Source organism: Magnolia sinica, chromosome 9 (assembly GCF_029962835.1).
Source record: "Magnolia sinica isolate HGM2019 chromosome 9, MsV1, whole genome shotgun sequence".
In the NCBI taxonomy this organism is placed as follows: Eukaryota; Viridiplantae; Streptophyta; class Magnoliopsida; order Magnoliales; family Magnoliaceae; genus Magnolia; species Magnolia sinica.
The window spans coordinates 4,599,927-4,625,159 of NC_080581.1; the positions used below are offsets into that span (position 1 = coordinate 4,599,927).

The 25,233-nt window shown below is 39.8% G+C and overlaps 1 protein-coding gene across 3 annotated transcripts; it reads left to right on the forward strand.

Annotated features, from left to right (window-relative positions):
- Positions 1-10,398: 10,398 nt before the first annotated feature.
- Positions 10,399-23,684, forward strand: LOC131256711 (protein-S-isoprenylcysteine O-methyltransferase B-like). Of its 3 annotated transcripts, none has more exons than XM_058257716.1 (5): positions 10,399-10,791; positions 19,848-20,091; positions 21,509-21,637; positions 23,176-23,281; positions 23,379-23,684. In XM_058257716.1, the coding sequence occupies exons 1-4, from the start codon at positions 10,536-10,538 to the stop codon at positions 23,264-23,266; spliced, it is 720 nt and encodes a 239-aa protein (XP_058113699.1). In that variant the 5' UTR covers positions 10,399-10,535; the 3' UTR covers positions 23,267-23,281; positions 23,379-23,684. The 3 variants fall into 3 exon arrangements, with proteins under 3 accessions (XP_058113699.1, XP_058113698.1, XP_058113702.1); XM_058257715.1 differs by having other exon boundaries at positions 23,176-23,277; XM_058257719.1 differs by lacking the exon at positions 21,509-21,637 and having other exon boundaries at positions 23,176-23,277.
- Positions 23,685-25,233: the final 1,549 nt, after the last annotated feature.

A 25,233-nucleotide genomic window follows, 5' to 3' on the forward strand; every position in this document is an offset into this window, starting at 1 on the left:
GTTCAGAGTTGTTGTAAATCTTATAACCTATAGACAACAGAACTCTGGGTGAGTTCGATCAATCCTCGATTAATTAAGCAAATCCTCGATCAATTGATAATGGCTAAAATGATCCAGCAACATTTTAGGCCAAATTCGAACTATGTTCGATCGATCAAGGAGTCAATTTCGATCGATCGAAGGTGTTCAAATCTGTTTAGTAAGTTTGTGATTTTTAAGCCGAACTAAGTTCAATCGATCGACACACCAATCGAAGGTGCTATTTTTTGATAATTTTATAATCATTGGAACTCAACTTCTTTGTAAAGGGCATTCGAAACTAGGGTATTTTGATGGTTTTTTTTATACAAATAGAACTTAGTGATTCCCCACTCAATATCCCTTTCCTAAACTCCAAACCAAAAAATTTCAAGTCATCTTCCATGTGATTAAACACTTTTTTAGATAACAGACATTACACGTACAGAAAAATCATTGTCTAAATTTTTTATAATACTCATCCAAGTAAATCTCTAGTTGGAATCAATTAAAATTATTAGTGGTAAGAGATTCAATCCAGTTCTCATTACCTTGGTCACGTCATAGGTACATCTATGAAATATGTTTAATCATGGAGCTGAACCATTTGCATTAACAATTGTGAGAGAAAATGAGAAGTTGATTCAAGCACGGGAGAGCATTGAAGAAACATCTTAAGAAGTGCAACAATGGGACTCAATCTGACCACCAAGTGTCATTTGTTAGAGTCAATGTATACTCATTCCTTGTATATGATTAAGTATAAATGTTGAGATCTAAACTCGAATAGATTTTTGTGTATGACTAAATTCACTGGACACAGATGCGCATGTGTTACTCTCTGTGGTAACATTTGGCGGGAGCAAAACATAGGTCCTTCGATTAGGCTAGATGTCACGCCCCAAACCCGGAGATCGGACTCACAAGAAATCCTGATCGCTGAATCCGGTACCGACAACCTCCATAGTACCCCATTCTCGGCTCTCATACGCTAAATTCCGATCCTGGAATCTTAAAAGGAGGATTTTTCAACTTACATTTATCTCGAAAGAAGCATAACCACAAGTTTACCAAAATCACAAAGGTAACATCATCATCACATATCCACTAATATAAACAGTTAAATACAATGCTGAAAGGGAATTACATATGTATCAAAATCAAAGTTCCAGAAGTCTGCTGCTGCGACCTAACGCGACCTACACGTATCTATCGTGCATAAGCTTATAGAAAACTTAGAGGGTGGTGAAAGTGTGTATAAGGTAAGTACCAAGTATACAATAAAGCCCACAAATCATACATCATCGGAATAAACGAAAATACTGACAAGATTATAAATCATACGATATCAGAGTAAGTAAAAATATACTGGTAAGTCCATGAGTTATATAATATCTGAGTACGCAATGCAGATCATAATGAGCCAAATATCATATACTGCGGATGCAATGCATGTCTAAGCCATATAAGTGCAGAAACGTAGCAATCCAAAATGTTATATGCCGCAGATGAAATGTAATATGCGATGCGAATGAAATGACCAAGCTGGAGTGAAGTTGGGATGATAGTACATAGTATCGCAAGCTATGAGGTCTATCACAAGGGAATTCTATCCAAACCAGTCCCATACCTAAATTTGAATAGTCAAACACAATGTGGTAAACTCCTAATCTCAGGTTAGTTGCGCGCCCCAACCGAAATCCTGGCAATTGCAAAGGTACACGTAACAAATAGTTGCGCACCACCAGCCTGAGTGGATAGTGAATGGATGAATGAATATGTAACTCCTGCTCAATAAGTCCACGTATCAGTACTGTACATCTCTGAGATCATCACCGGGGTCTAGTACACTCCACACTGACTGCCGCCTCCCTAACTGCACAGCCCAGCGAGTGGAAGAGACCACACTATCCGCATAACCAGTAGTCTGTCAATACCTACCCGGCTCATCGATGGCAGACTCATTTGTAAGCTGGTCAAACTCAGCCTAGCTTACAGCCCCTCACTCGGGCAGATAAGGCCACACCCTCTCCCAACCGAGCACGACACAGTGGGAGATGCGGCCTATTAATATTCGGCACTTGGGCGCTCATGTATCCACTTGGTTTAGACGTTGGGGCTTCTCTTGGCCTCGGAAGTTTAAGGACTTTCACCCACAGACATCCAAAGTACCCAGATGCTCGAACCAAACATTTCTGGTATCCAATCCGGCCATCTACGATGTGCCTGTGGAGGTCATGGCCCTGATGTCGCTAGGGCGTATAATGATCATGTCACACATATGCGAGATGCATGAGTCACACCCTCCGGTCATGCAGCAATTTTACGTATACCGCGTGCTCATATGTGTAACTCCTATCAGTAAGTCCCATAAATAGTCTGCCCAATGGCATATGCTATGATCAGTCACTACTCATATCAAACATACATATGATGTATATGGGCATGAGTCATAGAGTTATATTAAGCATGTTATATGATGATAAACTATCCTTACAACAAGGATGGGCCTAGATGGCCTATACACAACAAGTTTGGCCTATCAATAGGCCCTAGAGAGAGTTATAATGTGGACCTTTAATCAACATTATTCTTACAATGTGGACGTCAAACCATCATTGCTCCCAAGCCACGACCCGTCATAAATATCATTACACAAACCATGGTGGAATCACACATTGCAATGGACCTTATATACATCCCGTTGGGCCTCAACCCATGGGCCTCAGAAACATCAAATGGGCCGCATCAAATGGGCCTTATATACATCAAGGTGAGCGTTATATGCATTGTAATGGGCCATAACCCATTTAGAGATCATCCTAGAGCATTTCCAAGGGAATGAATTGTATCGAAAGATCATCTGGACCATACAACAACTAGCAATGGTGATCATGATTTCCACCGCTAAAAATCCTACAGGGCCCACCACAGAAAACCGTGAGAGCACCCACACCCACCGTTAAAACATTTATAGGACCCACCATTATGTTTTTTTTTTAATCCAACCTATTCATAAGTTAACATGGAGATAGATGAAGTGAAAGCAAAAACATCAGCTTGATCGGAACTACCGTGGCCCTTAAGAAGTTTTGAACGGTGAATGTCACTGTCCCCACTATTTTCAATGGTGGGGTCTACTTGAACTATAGATCTGTCTCATTTTTCTCATGCCATAAAACGATCTCCCAAAATGGTTGGGCGGTATGGATACAACACATGCATCATGGTGGGTCCCACCGTCCAAGGTCTGGACAATGTGGCTACAGAAAACATATATTATGGTAGAGTCCACATGGGTGGACGGGATAGATATAGCACATACCTCGTGCGTGGGGCCCACCACGACGTTTATCTTCCATCCAATCTATTAATAAGGTCACAAAGACCAAAATAAATAAATATTATATTTATCCAAAACTTCTGGACTCCAAGGGAGTTCAATGGCAGACGTTCAATCCCTCACTGTTTCTGTGGCGTGGACCACCTGAGCTTGTTGCACGGCTGATTTTTGGGGTGGCCCACAATTAGAAGGGGCCCCATCAATGCACGGTGTTGAAGTTCTACACACATCACAGTGGGGGCCACGACTGGGATCCACGTCCCTGCCCCTTAAGTAACGCAGCAGCAGGACGCTGTTGCATGTTTTTATTTTTATTATTTTTATTTTCTTATGGATTTTCCTAGGTGGGGCCCGCATCAGGTGGATCAACTCCACCATTAGATTCTAGGACTCAAGACGAACCAACAAGCCCAATATTCAGCATGTTTTGGTGTGTAGAAACATCAAGATGGGCCCTAACTGATTTAAACAGTAAAAATCACTGTTTTCTAAGCTATGGCCCACCAGAAAATCGGATTGGCTTCATTTTTCAGTTCAATGCCTAAAATGGGCTGAGAAATAAGATGGATGGCGTAGATTTGATTTATACATCAAGGTGGGGCTTGCATGAGCGGTCCACCCAAAGTTTTAAATCAAACTGATATTTTTGTTTGCTTGGTCAATACACCACACTGTCAGTTCACACTTCACTGTGTGGCTGTGTCCAGCATCCCTAGACGCTAGACGGTTTGGTTACAACACATTTTCAATGTAGGCCCCACCTACAGATGGCTTGGATAAAATACATGCTTCATGATGGGGTCCATCCGGGTGGGCCATACGACCACATCATGACAAAAAAATGAAAGAGAGAAGGGGAGAGAGAGAGAGAGAGAGAGAGAGAGAGAGAGAGAGAAATACGTGTGATGGAGGGACCCCGACACTATGGGCCCTCCCTTCCATGCATTCAATTATACATCAAGTGGGTCCCAATACATGTGGGCCCACCAAATCAAAATTAACGATGGAGATTCCTTCTTCACCAAAATGGAAGGTCTAAATGACCCCTTTTGAACTAGAAAGTAAACATCATGATGGGGTTCATAGAAAATGGCCCCATCATGGAATGATCACGAGAATCATAGTGGGCCATCGACCACATCTAGGGTCCAAAGTGAGATCCATACCATCAATCGGTAGGCCCCACTTGGCCCATCATCAAAACATGGAATCTAAACCTATAGAACACCCACCGTTTGATCTTCTTGGTCCGATGGAACATCGATCTCCTTGTGTCTCACTTTGATGGAAGATGATGAGAAATGAAGGGCTAGGATAATGGATCTTGGGATAGGAAGTGGGCCACACACAACACACTTTTCTCTCCTTGGAGTGCTTGGACGTGCACTTCTTTAGTTGCTTGGAAAATGTAAAGAGAAAGAAAGAGAGAAGGGGTGATTGTAAGAGAGGTGATGGGTGTGAGTGATGGATGTGAATTGATAGATGTACTTGACATGTACGGGTGTGTAAGAGAGAGAAAGGGAGAGAGTTAACTTTGGGGTTGCTCTTGTAATTAACATGAGGTGATTGATTGATTAATTGATGAGACATAATATAGAGATTCTCTTGGGATTGCAAACGCACGGTGTTTTCTCGAATTGAACACGGGCTCACATCTCCTCGCCAGGGTATCGGATCGGTGTGCAAGACGCGACGTTGGAACCACGGCGACGGTACGATCGCAATGGTACAAGTCTCGGATTGAGCCAACTCAAATCTACGAGATACGACTTAGGGTCGTGCGCAAACGTCAATTATAAGTCGCAAATTGTCGGAATTCGACGAAGAGGACCGTGGAAACCTACGGAACAGTACAAGCTAGGATACAGGTCGTACACTAGAGGTTATTGGTTAGCCCGTATAAAACTATTATAGGTTCTCATGTATGGCTCTAAGGGTTAGGCGTGAACCTATATTGAAAACTCCTAAGATATTGAAATCTGGTACACTTGAGGAGAGTGCATTTGCCGGGATTAGAGTAGGCAAATAACCAAACCACTATACATACTTGTGTTCGCAATTATATTTATACTTAATTATGTAATTAGTTGAATTATATAAATGCTTGAATTCAATTGTATGCTAGGCACTTAACTTGTAAGTACACACGATATCGGTATCTTTATCATATAGAGTAGTTGATCAACATGTTGTATCATTTATAGTATATGAGAATTGGACCATTAAGCCTTAATTGTTTATAATTGGTAAATTAATTAATTAGGTAAAGTAATTTTAACCGATCATATTCACACCTCATATAGGACTTAGCCGTAATTATAAGTTCTACTAAGCTTCCGTGTAATGTGGTGTCGTATTAGACAATCAACGCAATTTCAAAAACACGAGTATAGCTCAAATTAAACCGTCCAAATAATGGGCCCCACTTTACATGGATTATTGTAAAACCTAAGTGAAATAGCAAAATCATATTTTAATTGTCAGATGTGTACATGCTTGATGGACATTACTTTGTATACTCAATTTCAATTTTAAAATAATACATCATTTTAAAACAGAGTTTAAAATTATTCCATTTCTACATGTGTTTATCAAACCAAAATAAAAATTTATATAAAATTCAAATGGATTATCATTTTTAATTCTAGTCTTTTTCAAACCATAATTAAAAAATATATATTCTATGCAAAATAGCCCATCCGGGTTTGCAGATGGCACTTGCAAGTAATATCGCTCATGCATGCTTCCTCCTCTAAAGGACCACAAAATGGACGGTCAACTTTCAATATCAGTTGTCTTGATGATCAGAATAATTGAACCCACCAATATGTGGTGGGTAAAAGTAAAATACAGCAACGGTTCACATTGGACGGTAAAAACGGCCAGATACCAAAGGGTTAATATTGGAATCTTCCCGTCGATGAGTTTTTTTGCAGTAGCCGATGGACCCGACTCAATTTAAGCGGGTCATGGTCCAAATTCCCGGACCCGTTTAGAAATCATACCAGGTTCAGTTCCACCATTTTGGATCCGATTAAAATTGGGTTGGGCTTGGTCTAGGTGGGGTCCACTTAATTTTAAAATTACATATATATTAATTATTCTAACAGAGGTTTGTACGCCGTATGCATATAAGATAGCCTGTTTACACCGCACATGTGACAATGTGGTACGCATGCATGTGATCTCATCCATCCATTCAGGTGGGCCAACACTGTAAATGCCTTATTTAACACATAGACCCCACCTGAGCCGGATTCAAAACCAATATCCAAACACTAAAAAGGGCCTGTCCATGGGGCCCACCTTGATGATTTTTTCATATATCCACGTCTTTTCAGCCTATTTTTAGGACGTGGTCCCAAAAATTAAGTAGATCCAAATCTCAGGTGGACCGTACCGCAGGAATAGTGATTGAATATCCACCATTAAAAACTTCCTAGGGGCCCATCATAATGTTTATTTGCCATCCAATCTGTTGATAAGGTCAACCAGATCTGGATGGAGGGAATATACAAATATTGGCTTGATATAAAACTTTGGTGGCCCACAAAATATTTTTAATGGTCATTCACCACTGTTTCTAGTGGTGTGGTCCACCTGATATTTTGATCTTCTTAAGTTTTGGGATCACATACTAAAATGTGATGGAAAAACGGATGGACGGCGTGGATATACACCTAATCTGCTCCCACCCGAGATGGGTTAGCATCAAGGAGCAAGGACATGGTAATCCTGGTTGGGCCTGGGTTAGGGTGAGCCAGTGGGCTTGGGTCGATCCTCAGTCAAACCTGGCCTGCCCATGTTATAACTCCACGGAGAAATGATCACATGCAAGGTTGTATGTTGACTTACCATACAACGCTTTATTTTCTCTGACCTGTAATCTGTGCATAACATCCAGTCCGTGAAAAATGTGGGACCCATCATAATGATCACCTAGAATGAAAACCAGGATGTTACATTCATCATGTGGTTTGTACCATTGAAAGCAATGTACAGACAATGGTCTAACTCAACATCATCGTGTGTCCCACCTAATCAATAGATTGCTACGATTTTCACTTCAGGTGATCGGCATGGTCCACTCTTTTCATGGGCCGGATGTTCCATTAAGATAACACAATGCTATATATTGTCAAGACTCTCTGATCTGGGCCATCTTTCAATGATAGAAAAGGTTTATACTATGGTTGAAAAAAAATTCACACATTAATTATTTTTGCAAGCTTAATCTAACGCACGAGCTCAAAAATAAGATAGGTCCAAGAAACTCGAGTTGGGCATGTACCAAAAGGAATACTACCCGGATGTATAATGTTTTTTTCTTTGGGTTAGCTTATTAGTATACACCCTGCTGTTAGTACACCCTCCGCTGTTAGCCACCCCCACTAGGGAATCGATACCATCACCCAAGTGTTGAAACGAGGTATCTTCTCTCAGTCTACCACTTAAGATATGGATCAGGGTGCACCTAGATGTATAATGTTGAAACACACACACACACACACACACACACACACATATATATATATATATATATATATATATATATATATCATGCCGTCCATCCATTTTGAAATATAACTTTAGGGCTTGATCCCAAAAATGAGGTAGACATAAATCTCAGGTGGACCACATCATGAGAAAACAGTAGTGATTGAATTCCACCATTAAAATCCTCCTAGGTCAACTGTAATAGTTATTTGACATCTAACTGGTTTATTAGGTCATAAAGACTTAGGTGAAGGAAAAAAAATATATATTAGCTTGATCAAAAGCTTTTGTGGCCCCAAAAAAGTTTTTAATGGTGGCCGTTCAGTCAACACTGTGTGGTCCACTTGAGATTTGGATCAAACTCATTTTTGGGCTCTTACCATAAAATGATCTAGAAGAATGGGTAGACAACATGAATGATACATATACATCATGGTGAGGGCCACAGGGCACCAACCGGTAGTGGTAGGGAGATTTACCAATCCACTTTCTTTCCAAACGCCAAGCCAATCCCTACACCCAATAATCATTGCATTTTCCTAATTCCATCCTACTTAAACCCATGTAATCTTATGCACCAAACACCCCCTTAAAGATCAGGCTGGATTATCAATATGCCTGGGATTGGACCAGTTACAACAGCCTGTCAACCTGATTTTTAAAAAAATGCTTAATGGATAATGGCTCAGGTGAGCTGACCACAATGTTAATGTAAAATCCACTGAATGACTAGGTGATTCACACAATGTAAGAACAATGGCTTAAAAATAATTCCATGTGTGATTTAGGAGATCATAAAATTGTAAATAGTTCATAAGGCAATGCTTGCCATATAAACTATTTCTCTTGGTGTGGCCCACATGAATCATATAATGTCTTGATTTTTGTGCACTTGCTTGAATTTTGGTGTGGCATTTAATGATTACACTAAATTTGATATAATTGTCATGGTGGGCCTTATAATAATTAAGGGTAGATGTCTCTTTCAACTTCTTCTTTTAATGTGGCCCATATGAACAGTAGTTTAGCCTGATTTTTTCACCCTATTATGAGATTAGACATCTCATGATCAGAGTTAATTTTAAATACATATCATAGCGACTTGTAAGGAATGAAAGTTGGTGTCCTCTCTCAACTATTAAAAAAATCTTTAAATGTATTTTCATGGTGGCCCACCTTTTTTCTTTTAATTTTTATTTTTTTCATACACCCACATCACACATGAGAGCGGATTAGGTGAGAGCCCAGCCTCACCCAAGATGGTGCGGCCCTTAAGGTGGGGTTAACCTGGGGCCCACCTTGATACATGTCCTATGTATCCATGTTGTTCATTTGTTATTTCATATCATTATCATTTTATGGCATTATTTCAAAAATGAGGTAATCTAATTATCAGGTGGACCATACTAATAGAAAAAACAGTGATTAATTATTAATGGGCGACAAAAGTGTTAGATCAAGCTTTTATTTGTTTTTTCCCTTCATCTAGATTTACCTTACCTTACCAACAATTGAATGGTAAATAAACACTATGGAAACATTAAGGTGTGCCATAAGAAGTTTTTAATATTAGATGGTCAATCACCAATATTTTTTATGGTATGCTCCACCTAATAATTGGATATGTTTCATTTTTTAGATAATACCTTAAAATAATATAGAAAAATGTTTACACGGCATGAATACATAATACATGCATCACCACCTCATGTTAACCCCACGATAAGTGGGGCACCCTCCTGGGTGAGAACGGGTCCTACCATTAAAAACTTCTTAAGGTGCACGTTAATGTTTACATGGTGTTTATTTACCAGAAAATCTGTTGATAAGGTCACATAAGCCTTGATGAAGGTAAAAACAAATATCAGCTTGATTGAAAACTTTTGTGGCCCATTAATAGGCAATCACCATTGTTTCTTATGGTATGGTCCACATGATAATTGGATCAACTTATTTTTTTGAAATAATGGCTTAAAATGATCTGTAAAAACAGATGGACGGCGTGGATACATAATACATACATCAAGGTGGGCCGCACCGTCCTGGGCGAGACATGGGTCTCACCGAATCCGCTCTCACTAAGTAAACGTCTTCGTCATAACATTTTTAACCGTGATAACACTTGAATGCAACGGAGTTGCGTGCATGCTACGCGCTCCTCGCTCAAACCCGGACGCGGAAGCCTTCGGCAGGAAGTTCCAGCGCTGGGAACGCAGGTGGGGCCCGCCGTGATGATTTTCAGGAATTCACTCCGGCCATCCGTTTTGTGAGATAATTTTAGGCGATTATACCAAACTTGAACAGGATCCAAGACTCAAGTGGGTCGTAGTTAAAGGAAAAGATAGGAAAATTCTTACCGTTGAAACTTCCCTGGTTCGACGGTGATGTTTACATGCCATCCATACCGTTAATAACTGAAAACAAAAATATTAGCATCATTCAAAACTTCTAAAATGAACTCACAAAACGGATGGACGGTGAGGATTTCTCACAAACATCCCAGTGGGCCCCACCTGCGTTCCCAGTGCAGGAACTTCCTGCGAAAGCCGCGTCCCCTCGTATTCCTTTTTTCTTATTTTCTCCTTTTTTACAGCACAATAATCCCTCTTTTTCTCACGTTATAGAATTCCTTTCATAAATCAATCAATCTGGAATTGATAAATGAGAACCTCGATCGATGCCCTTCGAATTTGAATCCTCTCAGATTCTGAAACCAAACCCTAGATTTTCGATTTTCTCTGAAAACCCTAATATCGCTCCCGGCATCAGAGCCGAAGAAGTTCAAGCCCTTTCACGGTCGAAAATGGCGGATTTCTTCGGGTACACGTCTTACAGGCAGTTAGGGCAGCTCTTCGCAGCAGTTGCCTTCTTTCATGGCTCCGAATATGCCCTGGCCGTCGCCATCCACGGGAGATTCCGTGTTTCTCTCAGCTGTACGTTCTCTCTCTGCATTTTTTTTTTCTGATTTTTTTTTTTTTTTTCAATAGGGAATTACCCCGAGATTGTTTGTGGCAATTGTTTCTATGGATTTGCATTTATTATTATTATTTGATCGATCTAGTCTGGATATTTAGAGAATTTGGATGAGTTCAACGGACTGTTATTATTGTTAGATGGATCAGCTGATATGAAATGGGGTATTATTATACAATCCTTGTTGCAAATTATCGGTTTGATCAGTGTTGTACCCTATTTCTGACCTTTTTGGAAAACCCATTTGGAAATGATACGTGGTGTAGCAAGGGAAAGATATAACATGGTAAAGATCTTAAATGATGCTTGGAATGCTTTCTACGGAATCACAACTGACAGAATGACAAGACATGAGTAGTTAAAAGGTATTCAAAAGCAAACCAAGTAGCTGAGGGAAGCTAGGAAATAGAATGCGGCTGAGAAGCTTGATCGAGAGGTCAAAATGAAAAGATGCGGAGGGTGGTTGAGTGGAGCATGGGTGAGCGACCGACAAAAGAGATGCGGCCGATGATCGATTAACGACCAAGATCTTAAATGATGCTTGGAATGCTTTTTACGGAATCATAACTGACTGGATGACAAAACATGGGTAGTTAAAAGGTATTCAAAAGCAAACCAAGTAGCTGAGGGAAGCTAGGAAATGGAATGCGGCTGAGAAGCTTGGTCGAGAGGTCAAAATGAAAAGATGCGAAGAGCAGTTGAGTAGAGCGTGGGCGAGTGACCAACAAAAGAGATGCGGCCAATGATCGATTAACGACCAAAATCAAAGCTTGGTCTAGAGAAGAGGAACGATCAAGACGTAATAGAAAAAAAGGATCTAAAGAGAGACTTTTCGGCTACCGTAACCGTTGCAATAATGGAAGAATGATCTGGAAGAACAAGCTACAACAAAAATCTATAAATAGCAGAGGAATGTGAAAAACAACCGAACAATCTCAAAAGAAAACTAACCAATAACAAATTTATCAATTTATCTTTTATATAAGCTTATTCTAGGAGTATTGGTAATTCGTAGCCATAATTTTTAGTTGTAATCCAAGTCTATGCTCATACGCTGGATTTGTTCTTTATCCAATATCAAGCACTTCTTTCAAGAGACACATTCTTGCAGTTGCTCTTAGTGACCGATTGTGAATTTTTCCTTTTGTTTGATTTGCAATGGTATTCTGAAAGTCCTTTCTTGTGGAAGACATAAAGTAACCCATCTTCAGAGGAAGAACCCTATCCTTCGATTATCGCCTGATCGATATAAACTTCTGCAAGTGGCTAAGTAAGCGATCGATCTTCTCAGAATTTGGTCATATATGTTAATATTGGATGTGTCTGATTATTTTGACGCTTGGGATCAAAGTTGATTGGTTTGGATCGAGCCGCTGTATCGATTCTGGCATGCTCTCATTATTAAAAACAAATCGAGCAGCCAACAATCAGATGGGTTGCTTCCTGTAGCATGCGGACTGCTAGTGATGTCCTTTTTGCACCCATTTGCAGTACGAGGGTTGGACACTTCGACTCCCGTGGTGGATGTGGTAGGCCTACTGGTTGAATGTTCTTGATCATTGAATGGTGGGCCCACTTGTTCAAGACATGAGCAAAATTAGTCGGGAACGAGCATTGGATGTTTCCATAATAATAACATTACATAAAAATGGGAATGGTTTGGTGTGAAAACAAAACAGTAATTGCGAGAGTTAGTTGCATCTGAACCTTATGAATTTTCGGATGGAATTGGATGGGAAACACTTGAGTACTTCGTGTAGGTACCTATCAAAGGTAGCTTTCTCTAATGTGGGACAGCGATTTGATGTGCAAGAAATCCATCCCTTCCATCGCTTGTTTGGTCTTGATCCCAAAAGTCAGGCTGATTCAACATTCATCCAGTTTAAAATTACATAAAAAACTCTAGATTATCGGGGCATGACTCACTTGAGTTTTTGAATAATGGGATTTCTTTTTTCCCTTTCATCCTAATGAGGTACATCAGGTTAATGAATTGAATGGCATATAAACATCATGGTGAGCCCTACACAAATCTAATGGTGGACGTTCCATCCCAACCGTTTCCTACAGTGTGGCCTACTTGAGTTTTGGGTCATCAAGACTTTTGGGTTCCAAGGTGAAGATGAGGCAGCATACCTTATGGACAGGTTGGATCTCATGAAAGTTCCCCCCCACGTGGTGCTTGGTTAGTGGTAGGTACCCAGGCGAGGTTACCGTTATGTACCTACATGAAGTATGCTAGTGCGGTTCAAATCGGACTCCATTTACTTTTTAGGAGGTAGAGGGATCAAGCAGGGTCCACTTCATTGTGTGGCATATGATTCAGTTGTGGTGATATGTGCTATAGGGAGCTTCACAATGCATTACTTCCATTATCTTGGTCACTTTATCCATGCTGAGGCTGATGCCGATGCCATTTTCTTCTTCCAATTTGTGGGTGTGTTATGATATATTGATTCTTTCCTGATCTATGAAAACTGTTGGAACGTACTCGTTCAGATAGAGGGAAGACTTCGTTGGAGAAAACATAGAGAAATGGGAATGACACCCAAAATCAGAGTTACACAAACTAATTAGTTGGAACTTTACTTCATGACAAAACAACTGATGGATGTCATCATCAATGTTGTCAAATTATATATATATATATATATATATATATATATATATATGAAAAGTTTTAAAAATGAAAAATAAGGGGAGAAATTTTTTTTAAAATGCAAAAAAAATTAGGGAAAACTTCCCTAAGTGATTAGATAACTTATTTTACTTATTTTAGGTTTGTTTGAGACAAATGCAATCAACAAAAAATAAGTACATCAACAATCTATTTAACAAAACAATTAACAAGCTATTTAATGTACAAATACAATTTATAAGCTATTTAATTATTAAGAACTTCAAACATAGAAATTTTATTGATAAATGGAACTTTCAAGTTTTAAGTTACAATTTACAACTTAATGTACAAATACAATTTACAAAACACACACACACACACACACACACACACACACACACACACACACACAACTTACAAAATAATAAAATATAAAAAATAAACATACTAATACTATATACATTGATCCAGTTGCCATTGTGGCATCAGATCAACACCATCGTCATCATTATCGTTGTCATCAGAGCTGTCTCCTTCTTCACTTATACTTCATCTTGAATCTTGAATCTTGTAGCTCATTGCCTTGTACACTTGTACACTTGAGTAAAAAATTTTTTTTTTAAAAAGCACTTGAAAGAGAAGGTTAGTAATAGAGAATGTAGAGAATAAATGGGACTTGAGACTTGAGAGATTAGAGAATGTAAGAGAAAGAGAGAGAAATGTAGAGAATGAATGAGAGATTAGAGACTGTAAGAGAATGTAGAGAATGAATGTAGAGATTGAAGAATGTAAGAGAATGAATGAGGGAGAAATGTAGAGATTCAGAGAATGTGAAGAATGAATGTAGAGATTAGACTTAATCCCCATTTGATAGCCACGAAATGAATTTAAAGTGTGGTAAAAGGTAATGATGGTAATTACATTAGTAATTCTCTCCACCATCTACTTCAATAGCAGGTCCATTTCTGTTGTTTGATTCACTGACCAGAACTGCCATCCATACACATGCACTCAAATTCCTTGTTTGATAGCAACAAAGTAGAAAATTCAACGAACAAGTGATGAAGGCCTATGGTGGTCCATCATAAATAGCTTCAACCAATGTCTAAGACACACACAAGCATATATATTAGACACAGGTCCTGGATGGTGGATGAAATGGATCGTGGCCGATGCATAGAGGGTGCAATGGTGTTCTTTCGACTTTCTCTTTTTCCTTGATTAGGAGTTTCTTCTTCCAGATCAATGAATAACGTTCAGATGACAACACTAATGGTGTTTGTCTGAGGTTCAGACAAGCTTATATCTTAAACACAATTCATGGAAGAAATGCATCCAATCTACAACAGTGCATGCAACATGAGACCGAAGAAGATGCAAAGACACACCCAGATCCAATGTTTGAGGTGGTATAGGAGAACATTGTTTGAAGTTTGAAGCTGGAGAAGATGAAGTCCAGCTGGACGACCTTGACAACATCTTTCTGGTTAGACAAACATTGATGCCGCTATCTACAAAGGCGTTCAAACATCTGCACAGTAATAGCACGATCAGAGATGGAACATTGTTGAAGTGGTGTATCTGTGCCGGTTGCTGGAATGGAAAAAAGAAAAGAGATTTCTGACATTTTATCCATGTGAGACCACTGATTCAGATGTGGGTGAGGACCATTGTTGTCATGTGCACATATGCATATGCGATCTGGCACATATGTGAAAATAAACAATCACATATGTGATGTATGCGATCGCATACATCATATGCAATCGCATATTGGCCAATGGTTGGCACATTATTAATTTTTTTTCTAAAAAAATAAAAATAAAAATTCTATAAAAGGCTTCCAAACCTCCCCCATTTTCAATATTCTCACTTCAAAACTCTCTTACTCTCTTCTTCTCTTACATTTCTTAATTCCAAGTGGTCTCTCTCTCTCTCTCTCTCTCTCTCTCTCTCTCTCTCTCTCTCTCTCTCTCTCTCTCTCTCTCTCTCTCATTTCCTACTTCCAAGTGGTCTTAATTTCTTTCTCTTGCATTCCCTCTCTTGGAAGTTGGAAGATCAAGATTCAAGCACTTGATGTTTAATTAATTGTTTAATTGATTTTATTTCCCTCAAATATATTTTAAATATGTAAAATTAGTTATCTATTAACTTAGGAAAGTTACCCTTAAATTCGGCCACATATGTGATTGTGTGATCGCATATGTGCATAGGCATATGCAATCGCACATGATTGCATATGTGATTCGACAACATTGGTGAGGACTACCTATGACTCAACGGTTGGCTCCAGTCTTGTTGAAACTAATTTCTTGTCCTGTGTTTGATACGCCTGGGAAAAATGAGAGATGACCTGTTTGCAGTACCTGCGCTACCTCACTACTTTCAGTGCGTCTCATGGTGTGGGTCCCACATTGGGCTATGTATGAGAGATCCCAGCTGTCCCTCTATTTCAGGAGCACAACTTACTCCATGAGCCAATAAATGACAAGCAGCCAAATGTCAGGTGGGCCATGCGCTCAAAATACAGTGGTAATCACAAACCGATCACTGAATGTGGCTGTCTTGAGATGATGTTGACTTCAATTTTCGTACACACATCTAAGACGAGATCTTGCACAACAGACGGACAGCTTCAATCGGGCAGAAGTATGAATATGTGGGACCCACAAAAAGGAGCAAACTGTACTACAAATATCGCAACACACGCATGCAATGAGCAGAAAGATACAAATCAGGGAAAATTTTGTGGGAGCATGCAGGAGAAGCTTCGTCAGGAATTATGCTAAACTACAGCTCCTGCTATCAAACACGCGGTGATCCTAATAATGGTGATTTTACTACCATCTACTATCAATTCAGTGCTATCAAACAGTCTTAGAGAATGTAGAGAATGAAGGAGCTATCAACTGAGGTCTTGGTATCTATTCCCTAGTGGGGGTGGCTAACAGTGAAGTGTGAACTGACAGTGGGTGTACCAACAAGCTAACAAAAAGAGAGAGAGAGAGAGAGAGAGAGAGAGAGAATGTAAGAGAATAGGGGGGAGATGTTGAAAATGCAAAAAAAAAAAAAAAAAAAAAAAAAAAAAGAGAAAGAAAAATAGTCTCAACAGTCAGATTTCTGACCGTTGGGCCATTATGCAATTGCATACGATTGCATAATGTCGCATATGTGCCGAAATTGGCATATGCGATTTCTTCACACATGTGCGTGTATGCGATCACATTTGACAACATTGGTCATCGTCCTTGTATCAGTCTTGTTTCATGCTTGTATTTTGATTCCCACAATTAAAGATGATCTATTTTTAGCCTAATTGATGGTAGAGAATGAGAGGGGGAGTACTAAGATATGTGAAAGCATATTTATTTGCTTAAAAATAGTTAAGCATGTCAATTTTTTAAAAAAGTGGAAAATTTTGTTGAAGCATAAGCTTATCATTGCACGTCTTTTTTTCTTTTATTTTCTTTTTTAAAGCTTTGAGAAGGCTGGATGATAAAAGTAAACATTTTGGAACTAGCCGTTGATGATGAGAATCTACCCATCACCCAGAAAAAAAAAGAGCATTACTAAACCCAGACACGTGCCATCATAGCATCTCAGGTCTGAGATCCAATCCATCTATTAGAAAGGCACCACTATATCAATGCCCTAGCCCAAGATTCAGGTTGATCCACTGGTTAGGTGGGCCACAATTTGTAAAAAAGAAGAAGAAGAAAAAAAAAAGGATGGCTCTCAAAAACTTGGCCAAAGTTTTCTAACCCATCCGCCTGTTTCTAATATTGGCATCCACATGCTAAGTGGACCAGATTTATTTTTTGGGAAAATGTGTAAAGGGTTGGACCAACATGATGGATGGATTGGCTCTTGCACCTATGTGCCATGCTGGCACATGTGTGGTGTGTACATGAGCTTTATTGACACGTGTGTGTGCTTAGTAAAGCTCAGAGTATGCTATCCAGCACTACTATATTAAAAAAAAAGTACTACTATAAAATAGACACAAGAAATACTTTGATGCTCTGGCAGAGTGTGATGGATAATATGCAGGCAGTTAAAAACTACTGTGAAATTGCATAAATGGCATACCAGTAATTCAAACTAAACCATCTGGGTTATGGGTACCAGTTTTGATGTATCATCAACCAAAATTTACTCTTATTTCATTATCTAAATATTAGATTGTAGGGCATTTATTGGACGGTTGAGAATGAAAATATCTAATTGTCTTATTTTAGAAAAAACTGTCCACAAATCTGACTTTAAGATTTTCCAACCAATCTGATTTTTAGGCCGTAGCCAGTGTTTTAAATAGCTAGCATATAGCACGGTGTTCACTAGTGTTTTAAATAGCGGTAGCGTATTGCGTAGCGTTCAACCCTCCGTAGCGTGTAGCGAAATAGCGTAGCGTCTAGCGTAAGCTACACAATACTTCTATTTTTTATATATATATATATATATATATATATATATATATATATATATATATATATATATATATATATATATATATATATTAAATAGTAAGAAAAAAGCAAAATATATAAATGTCACATTCTTCATAAAAACATACATCACAGTGGACCCTACGCATGTGGGCGATGCCATACACACACCACAGTGAACCCCACATGTGTGGGCCATGCCATACACACACAACAGTGGACCCTACGCATGTGGGCCATGCCATACACACACCACAATGGACCCCACGCATGTGGGCCATGCCATACACACACCACAATGGTCCCCAAGCATGTGGGCCATGCCATACACACACCACAGTGGACCCCACGCATGTGGGCCATGGCATAAAACACCACAGAGGACCCCCACACGTGGGTTGTGGCATAGAACACCACAGTGGACCCCACGCATGTGTCCCACGTGATGGTTGGATGGGTCAAATCCATGCCATACACACCACAGACCCCATAAAATAAAATAAAATAAAATAAAATAAAAATTTGAAAAAATGGAAAAAATAACACAACATTTCAACATAAATAAAAATAAAACTAATTAACAATGATTAAAGGGCCAAAATATACCTTAAATAGAGATTTAATCAACTGAAATTTGATTTTTGGGAGTTATGTGTCTGCGCAGCTGCGAAAAGAGGGATACGCGATTTCTCCCTTGTTTGGGCTTCAATGCCCCTGAAATTCCAGCAAAATGATGCTCTTGTAATTCCAATTGAACTCCAAAAATTGGATTTGAGAAAGGGCTCTTCGAAATCTTGGAATCAAAACTTCAAAAATGGGGAACCTCCTGCTGCTGCGGCATTGCAATAGGGTTGTTCGAAAGGCCTATTGCGGTTGTTTTAAGTTATAAAAAAAAGACTTATAATATGAGTCCCCCACCACCTACTCAAAAGGAAAGATGCCCGGTCACCACCATTTAATAACAAGTTTTTAACTAAAATGACTTTTATTTTAAAATTCTTACGGTAGTCCTGAGGCGTACGCGATATACACTACATGCTACGTATGTGTAGCGTACGCTACAGCCCTTGTAGCGTACGCTACTGCGTATTTACGCTATTTTATACGCTACGTAGCGTTTTTTGTACGCTACGCTACGTAGCGTACTCTACATGCTATGCTACCACGCTATTTAATACACTGGTGTTCACTGTTTTGAAGCATAAGGCATAAGCTACATCGTGTAGTGTAAGCTATATGCAACTTCCAGATTTTTAATAAAGGCTGGACTTGGTTGCACCAAATATCATGAAATTTCATCCACATAACAAAATGATAGGAAAAATAGGGCAGAGATTAGTATAAAGATTAAGAAATAGCAATGAAATTGATTTAACACTGTAACTTATATTATTTTACTAAAACCATTGAAAGCATTATTTTTATTAAAAATAGAAAAATATTACAAATCATTGAAAACATTAATTAATTTTAATGTTGAGCTATTTCCATGAGCTACTTAGCATGAAGGCTACTATACGCTACGTAGCATAAGCTACATGCTATGTATTGTAATTTATTTAAAGCACTATAACTTAGAGATCTTGAGTTCCACAATTTAGTCAATTTATTTGAGTTAATACATGCCACATCCCATTTGTGTGCTTGCTTATCAAGCACCGTACGCAGCCAGAGTATCGGATGAGATAACTCCCAAGACATTGTTATCTTTGTTTTTTACTTTTTTACTCGTGAACCATCGTGCTTGGTGTTTTTACCCATCTATCATGCAAACTCTGCTGTGGTTGAAGATTACAGGACTCTGTGCTTATTAGAAAAATTAGTTCAGGAAAGGGGATTTGTCTATGCATCATTGTATAAGTACAAATTGCAAATTAGGTCCTGAAAAAAACTTCTCTTCTCACAATAATACATTTCTGACTGAAAATTTTACATTCTGATCCATTTGCAGCACTTCTGATCAGCAAACACTATCTTTTGGCAATGGCTTTTGCATTGCTAGAATATGTGTTAGAGATTTTTCTATTTCCGGGAATGAAGGAGCTTTGGTGGATAAGCAACATTGGCCTTATGATGGTGGTAGTTGGGGAGGTCATACGTAAAACTGCCATTCTAACAGCCCGTCGTGCCTTCACACACAAAATCAAGATTTATCACGAAGAGCACCATGAGTTGGTCACTGATGGAATCTATAGGTAAGTGGTTGCTGGAATTTGCTTGTCATGGGAGGCAATTGGGTTTTAGAACGGTTAGCTTTTTTCTCTGTGCCAAAACCCAACTGATGTGAAGACTTAACTTTTGTTGTGTCCAACCCTTTCGTGGATCTCAGTATAAAGCTGCTAAATGGAAATCGGCCAACTTCTTGGTTTTGTAGTCCAGGACTGTGCATGAACAATCTGACTTGCAATAGAAGAGAGGCAGAGCTTTTTACCTTGATCTCATATGATACGTAACAGTCTTACATTTAAATGGAGATCTAGGTGGGGAATGTCCAGACAAAATTATTCCACCTTGGGGGCGGATTGGATTTAGGCAAAGTTATGTGGACAGAAGTTGTCCGGGATAGACAGCTTATTTGTAGTTTGTCTTTTCTTTTATTTATTTATTTATTTTAAATTTAAAAGAGCTTATCCGTAGTTTGTCAAACCCGTTTATGCACAAGAACATAGAATTTGACTGTTAGTGAGGATAGCATGTCTTGGCTAAAAATGTGGAATAAGGATAGGGGTAGTTTACCCCTAGTTTGGTGCATGAGGGAACACAATGCTTCGTGCACATGTGTGGCATGTGCCAAATCTGCCCCATGTGCAACTGTCCAAATTTTTAAGTGCCTCATATGTGCACGTGCCACCATCAATCTTCAAGCACTCAACATGTGCCACATGTCAATGTACTGCAGATGCGCTATGAACGCTACATATGCCACCATCCATATCCAGCTCCCTACATGTGCTGCAGTCCATCTTTACTCCCCTTTCCAAGGTGTTTGACAAACAAAGAACATAATAGCTAGTTCAAGAAAACATGACCTGGGTAACCTATCTAAGACTTTGACCTAGACAGTCTGTGCTGATACAGCTTTGCTTGCATCTATTGCAGTCTGCTTTCTCAGCAGCCTTTTTTTTTTTTTTGCAATCTGATCATCTTTCAAAAAAAAAAAAAAAATGTTTTCATATCTTCTAGCCATTGGTCCCCTCTCTCTCTCTCTCTCATCAAAACAATGAAATGTTAAACCAAATCCTTAGATTTTTCTTCTTCCATGAACTAAATCCCATCCTTAAACCCAAACAACTGTATCCTAGATTTTTATTTTCTCACTAAACCTATGCATTGATTGGAAATGGCAACTTCAAACTTCAGAGATCTCAAAGCAATCCCATTCCGCCGCACCCCCCCCCCCCCCCCCCCCCTTCAGTTTTCTCCTTATTGACATGATTTTCGCGCTTCCATTTAAAGCAGTTTTACTGGTTTCCCTGCGGAATTGGTCATGCCAACAGCAGTACTTGATTGCAAACCTTTTAACATATATGCTTTCAGGCATGGTGAAGATCTGGATTTATAGACCTGTGTAGAATGCATAGATTAACTACTTGTATTCCACGTGCTTCACAGATTCGTCCGTCACCCAGGATATTGCGGCTTTTTCATCTGGGCACCTGCTACTCAGATAATGCTGTGCAATCCCATCTCCACGGTCGGTTTTACTTTGGTTACTTGGCGCTTCTTCTCAACACGTATACCGTATCCTTTCATACTGTAGATAGTGTATTTTGAAAGGTAAAGAATTGAATTAAAAAACCCCAAGGGGCAAAAGAATACGGGGAAGAAAGAAACAACTAAAAACAGGGCAAAAAGAGCAAGAACAATCTCTAATCAGGGTTCCATTCCCTGATGGATGAGAAAACCTTGGAAATAGCTGCCGAGAGGGAGCCACTCATATCCCTAAAACAGCGGTTATTCCTCTCGTCCCATATAGTCCACAGACCAGCCAGCAAGGCTACTCTCCATTTAGCCCTAACGTTGGCTATGGGCATACTGCCATGCCAAGAGGCAAACAACCCCTTCTGTAGTTCCTGGTATTACCCAGGAGATAATTGTAGAAATCCAAAATGCTGCACCACAGCCCCCTTGCGAATGAGCAGGACATAAAGATGGAAGACAGGTTCTGCGTCCCTTTTACAGAGAAGGCAAATATTGGGAAGAATCATTCCCTGTTTGCGCAAGTTATCTGCCATAAGACCTTTGTTTCAGCCAATCAGCCAAGCAAAAACAGCCACCTTAGGTGGAGCGCCATAAGCCTTACTGCAGAAATTAACATCTGGGTATCTACGTCGAATAAGATTGTGTAGGGACTTCACCGTGCATACTCCAGATTTATCGCAAGCATCCAGATTCTCCGGAACTGGCACCACTCATTGAAGGTGAGAAAGAAGTAGTATTTCACCGGAACCCATGCGCCTGCTTCACCGGACTGAGAAAAGCACTCCTTGACAGTAGTATTTCTGAGGGATAAGGGCTACAAGATTCGGAAATTTGGTTCTGAGAATGCTGTCCCCTAGCCAGTGGTCTTCCCAAAATCAAATCTGGGTCCCATTACCCAAAGAGAAGCCCACACCTACCCAAACCTTGAGAAGCAGCTGCATTATCGATTTCCAAACATTGGATATGCACACTTCCGCTTCACACATTGCATACATGCAAATCAATCCGAACCATCCAGATGGTGGGCCCGACCACTCTGTGGGGGCACAGCCCCAGAATCAGATTTATTGGACATGCTTAACCCCTATTAATAGGCATTGGTTTGTTGAATTCGCACTGTTGAATTTTCTCCATATTAATCATCCATTTGATGGCCATCAATTGGATGGTTTGGATCGGCTGTTGCTTGATTTTGGGTTGTAACACTGGACCCATGATTTTGGATTGAAGCTATATGCTGCATGTACAGTTGCTGTGGTTCATCACTCTTCTAATATATCAAATAACTCCTTGTAAACGTTCAGTTGCAAGCAACACCCAGATCCATAGTTCAACTGGCAGACTGAGTGGAGATACCTCGTTTCAACACTTGAGGTCTTGGTATCGATCCCTAGCGGGGGTGGCTAACATGGAGTGTGTGTACTGACATGGGTGTGTACTAACAAGCTAACTCAAAAAAAGAAAAAAATAAATTCAGTTGCAAGCATCCTGTTTGTTTTGCATTACCACCCTCTGCATGCGCACGCCCATGTATTGCTGTTAATGTTTTCAGATTTTCTTAATCTTTGAGAAAACAGATATGAAGAGTTCTTCTTGAGGGAGTTCTTTGGATCTGAATACGATGAATATGCACAAAGGGTTCCTTCTGGCATCCCTTTTGTAAAGTGAAGAGATATTCAGTGAGTATATCCCCATTCTTCTATCCTGTCTCCCTCATTTTCTTTCTCGCATATGTAGTTGCATTTCTCATGTGGGTATGTTTCTTTCTCCCCACATATAGGTCCCGCTGGCTCGTCATCAGAATGTTTGGGTCACTGGGGCTTCATCTCATCTGAAATTGATCAGATGTGCAGCTGGTGAAGCACGTGTTCTTGTATTCTCTAACAATTGGTAACTTTCATCCAAAAGTGACCATGTAAGAACAGACGAAACGATTTTTTTATGCATGGCTGCTAGAAGGATGAAGGTGGAGGATGCAGGCGTGGTAGCTGACCATGTAAAAGCTTTAGCAATTCATCCACAACTGAGCATCGTGAAACGTCGAGGCTGTTTTTGGTTTGATCCTTTTATTGCTCGGTTGCCAAAGGAATGGCTGGTGGATTTGGTATTCGGCAATTTTCTTTTCAGTATATTGGCTTTGTGGGACTCACTAATCGCAGTTTTGATGCTTGATCTATGCCCACATGATCAGACCTCCTGGGTTGTATACAACAAAACATGGCAATGGTTGTTTCTGTAGAGCGGTCTTATAGTGTTTCCTTAGACACATGCTGCATTTGTTTTCTTTGTGAAGTATTGAATTTGGTATCTAAATCATCTCTACCATTCAAAGGTGAAAATATCCACGATTCCTCACCGTCCAATCAATGGATCAGCCACTTAAAATTTGCACTAGTTAGTTGTCCATGATTATCCGATCTATGTGAGCTTTTGGGCGGTCGGCTGGAAATTTCAGCAAATTGTTAAATTAACGGACAGTAGTTTTTTGGCACATTCTCAAAATTTTGGCAGGAACCATGCGTTTCATGAGCTGCAAGGGCCGGAGTGATGAAGTGGAGTCCTTAAATCTACGATGGGGTACAGAAGGAAAGGTAAGCACTCTTGTGGGCAAAATTGGTTTTAGACTTCCTCACATGGCTTTTGGATTGCACAGGCAAATAGAGTTTTGATATTGATATCATCTCAACAGGTATTATATGATCCCAGACCTAAGTTGGTAGACTCGGGTGGTTGATATCATCTCAACCATGGATCCTTACTCTTGCTCGGGTGGTAGACTCTTAGGAGTTTCAACACCCGGTCAAGGGTTTGAGTATCCATGGGTGGTGAAATTCCACTGGCGTGACCGCCTGAGTGTGTGGGGTGTGTGTGCGTGTGTAAAAATAAAAATTAAAAAAAAAAATATGATCCCAGACCTAAGTTGCCATGTTTTCATTGCAGGTGGACCATGCCGAAAAAGTCTCCCGGACTAGAACGGAAGTGGATTGCGTAAACTCTATGGGGTCCACTGTGGATGTATGTCTTATCCAAACCATCTGTTTTCCAGCTCATTTTATGGCATGAGCCCAAAATTCAAGCTATCCAAAGGTCAAAACTTGTGGCCCCCCAAAAGTTTTCAACGGTGGGTATTCAATTCATATTGTTTCCTGTGGTGTGGTCCACTTGAGCTTTGGGTATGCTTCAGCTTTGAGCTCATGCCCTAAAACGAGATGGTAAAAATGGATGGACAGTATGGATAAGATACATACATCATGGTGGCCCCATAGAGTTTACTCAGTATGATTCCCACTAGAAGATGTTCCTACTGAACAATCTTGGTCATTTTTAGTTGTTTAGGCTGTTCTATGACCCAATCTGGAAGGTCAGGATTGTCCCATGGGGGGGGGGGGGGGGGGGTGTGATGAAAAATGGTCCATTTGGGCTAGAGCCCAATAGATCAGTGGTCTGGATTAGGGCTCCCTTCCTATACAGCATTGGGTTCAGTGAAACATGAGCTGGACCGTATGATCTTTAAACTTAAAATGGTCAATGTTTTTGTGTTATGGTGGCCATTGATGATTGGACTGGGCCATTCATCATTGGTCTGGGCCCCCCCTTCAGACACCGAGCCCCGTCATTGGGCAAAAGTATGGTAG

Bases quoted from the DNA above. Each gene is read 5' to 3' on its own strand.
- LOC131256711 (XM_058257716.1), top strand. From the start codon at position 10,536: ATGCCCTTCGAATTTGAATCCTCTCAGATTCTGAAACCAAACCCTAGA. The intron at 10,792-19,847 runs GTACGTTCTCTC...ATCCATTTGCAG, and splicing joins ATTCCGTGTTTCTCTCAGCT to CACTTCTGATCAGCAAACAC. The intron at 20,092-21,508 runs GTAAGTGGTTGC...CGTGCTTCACAG, and splicing joins GTCACTGATGGAATCTATAG to ATTCGTCCGTCACCCAGGAT.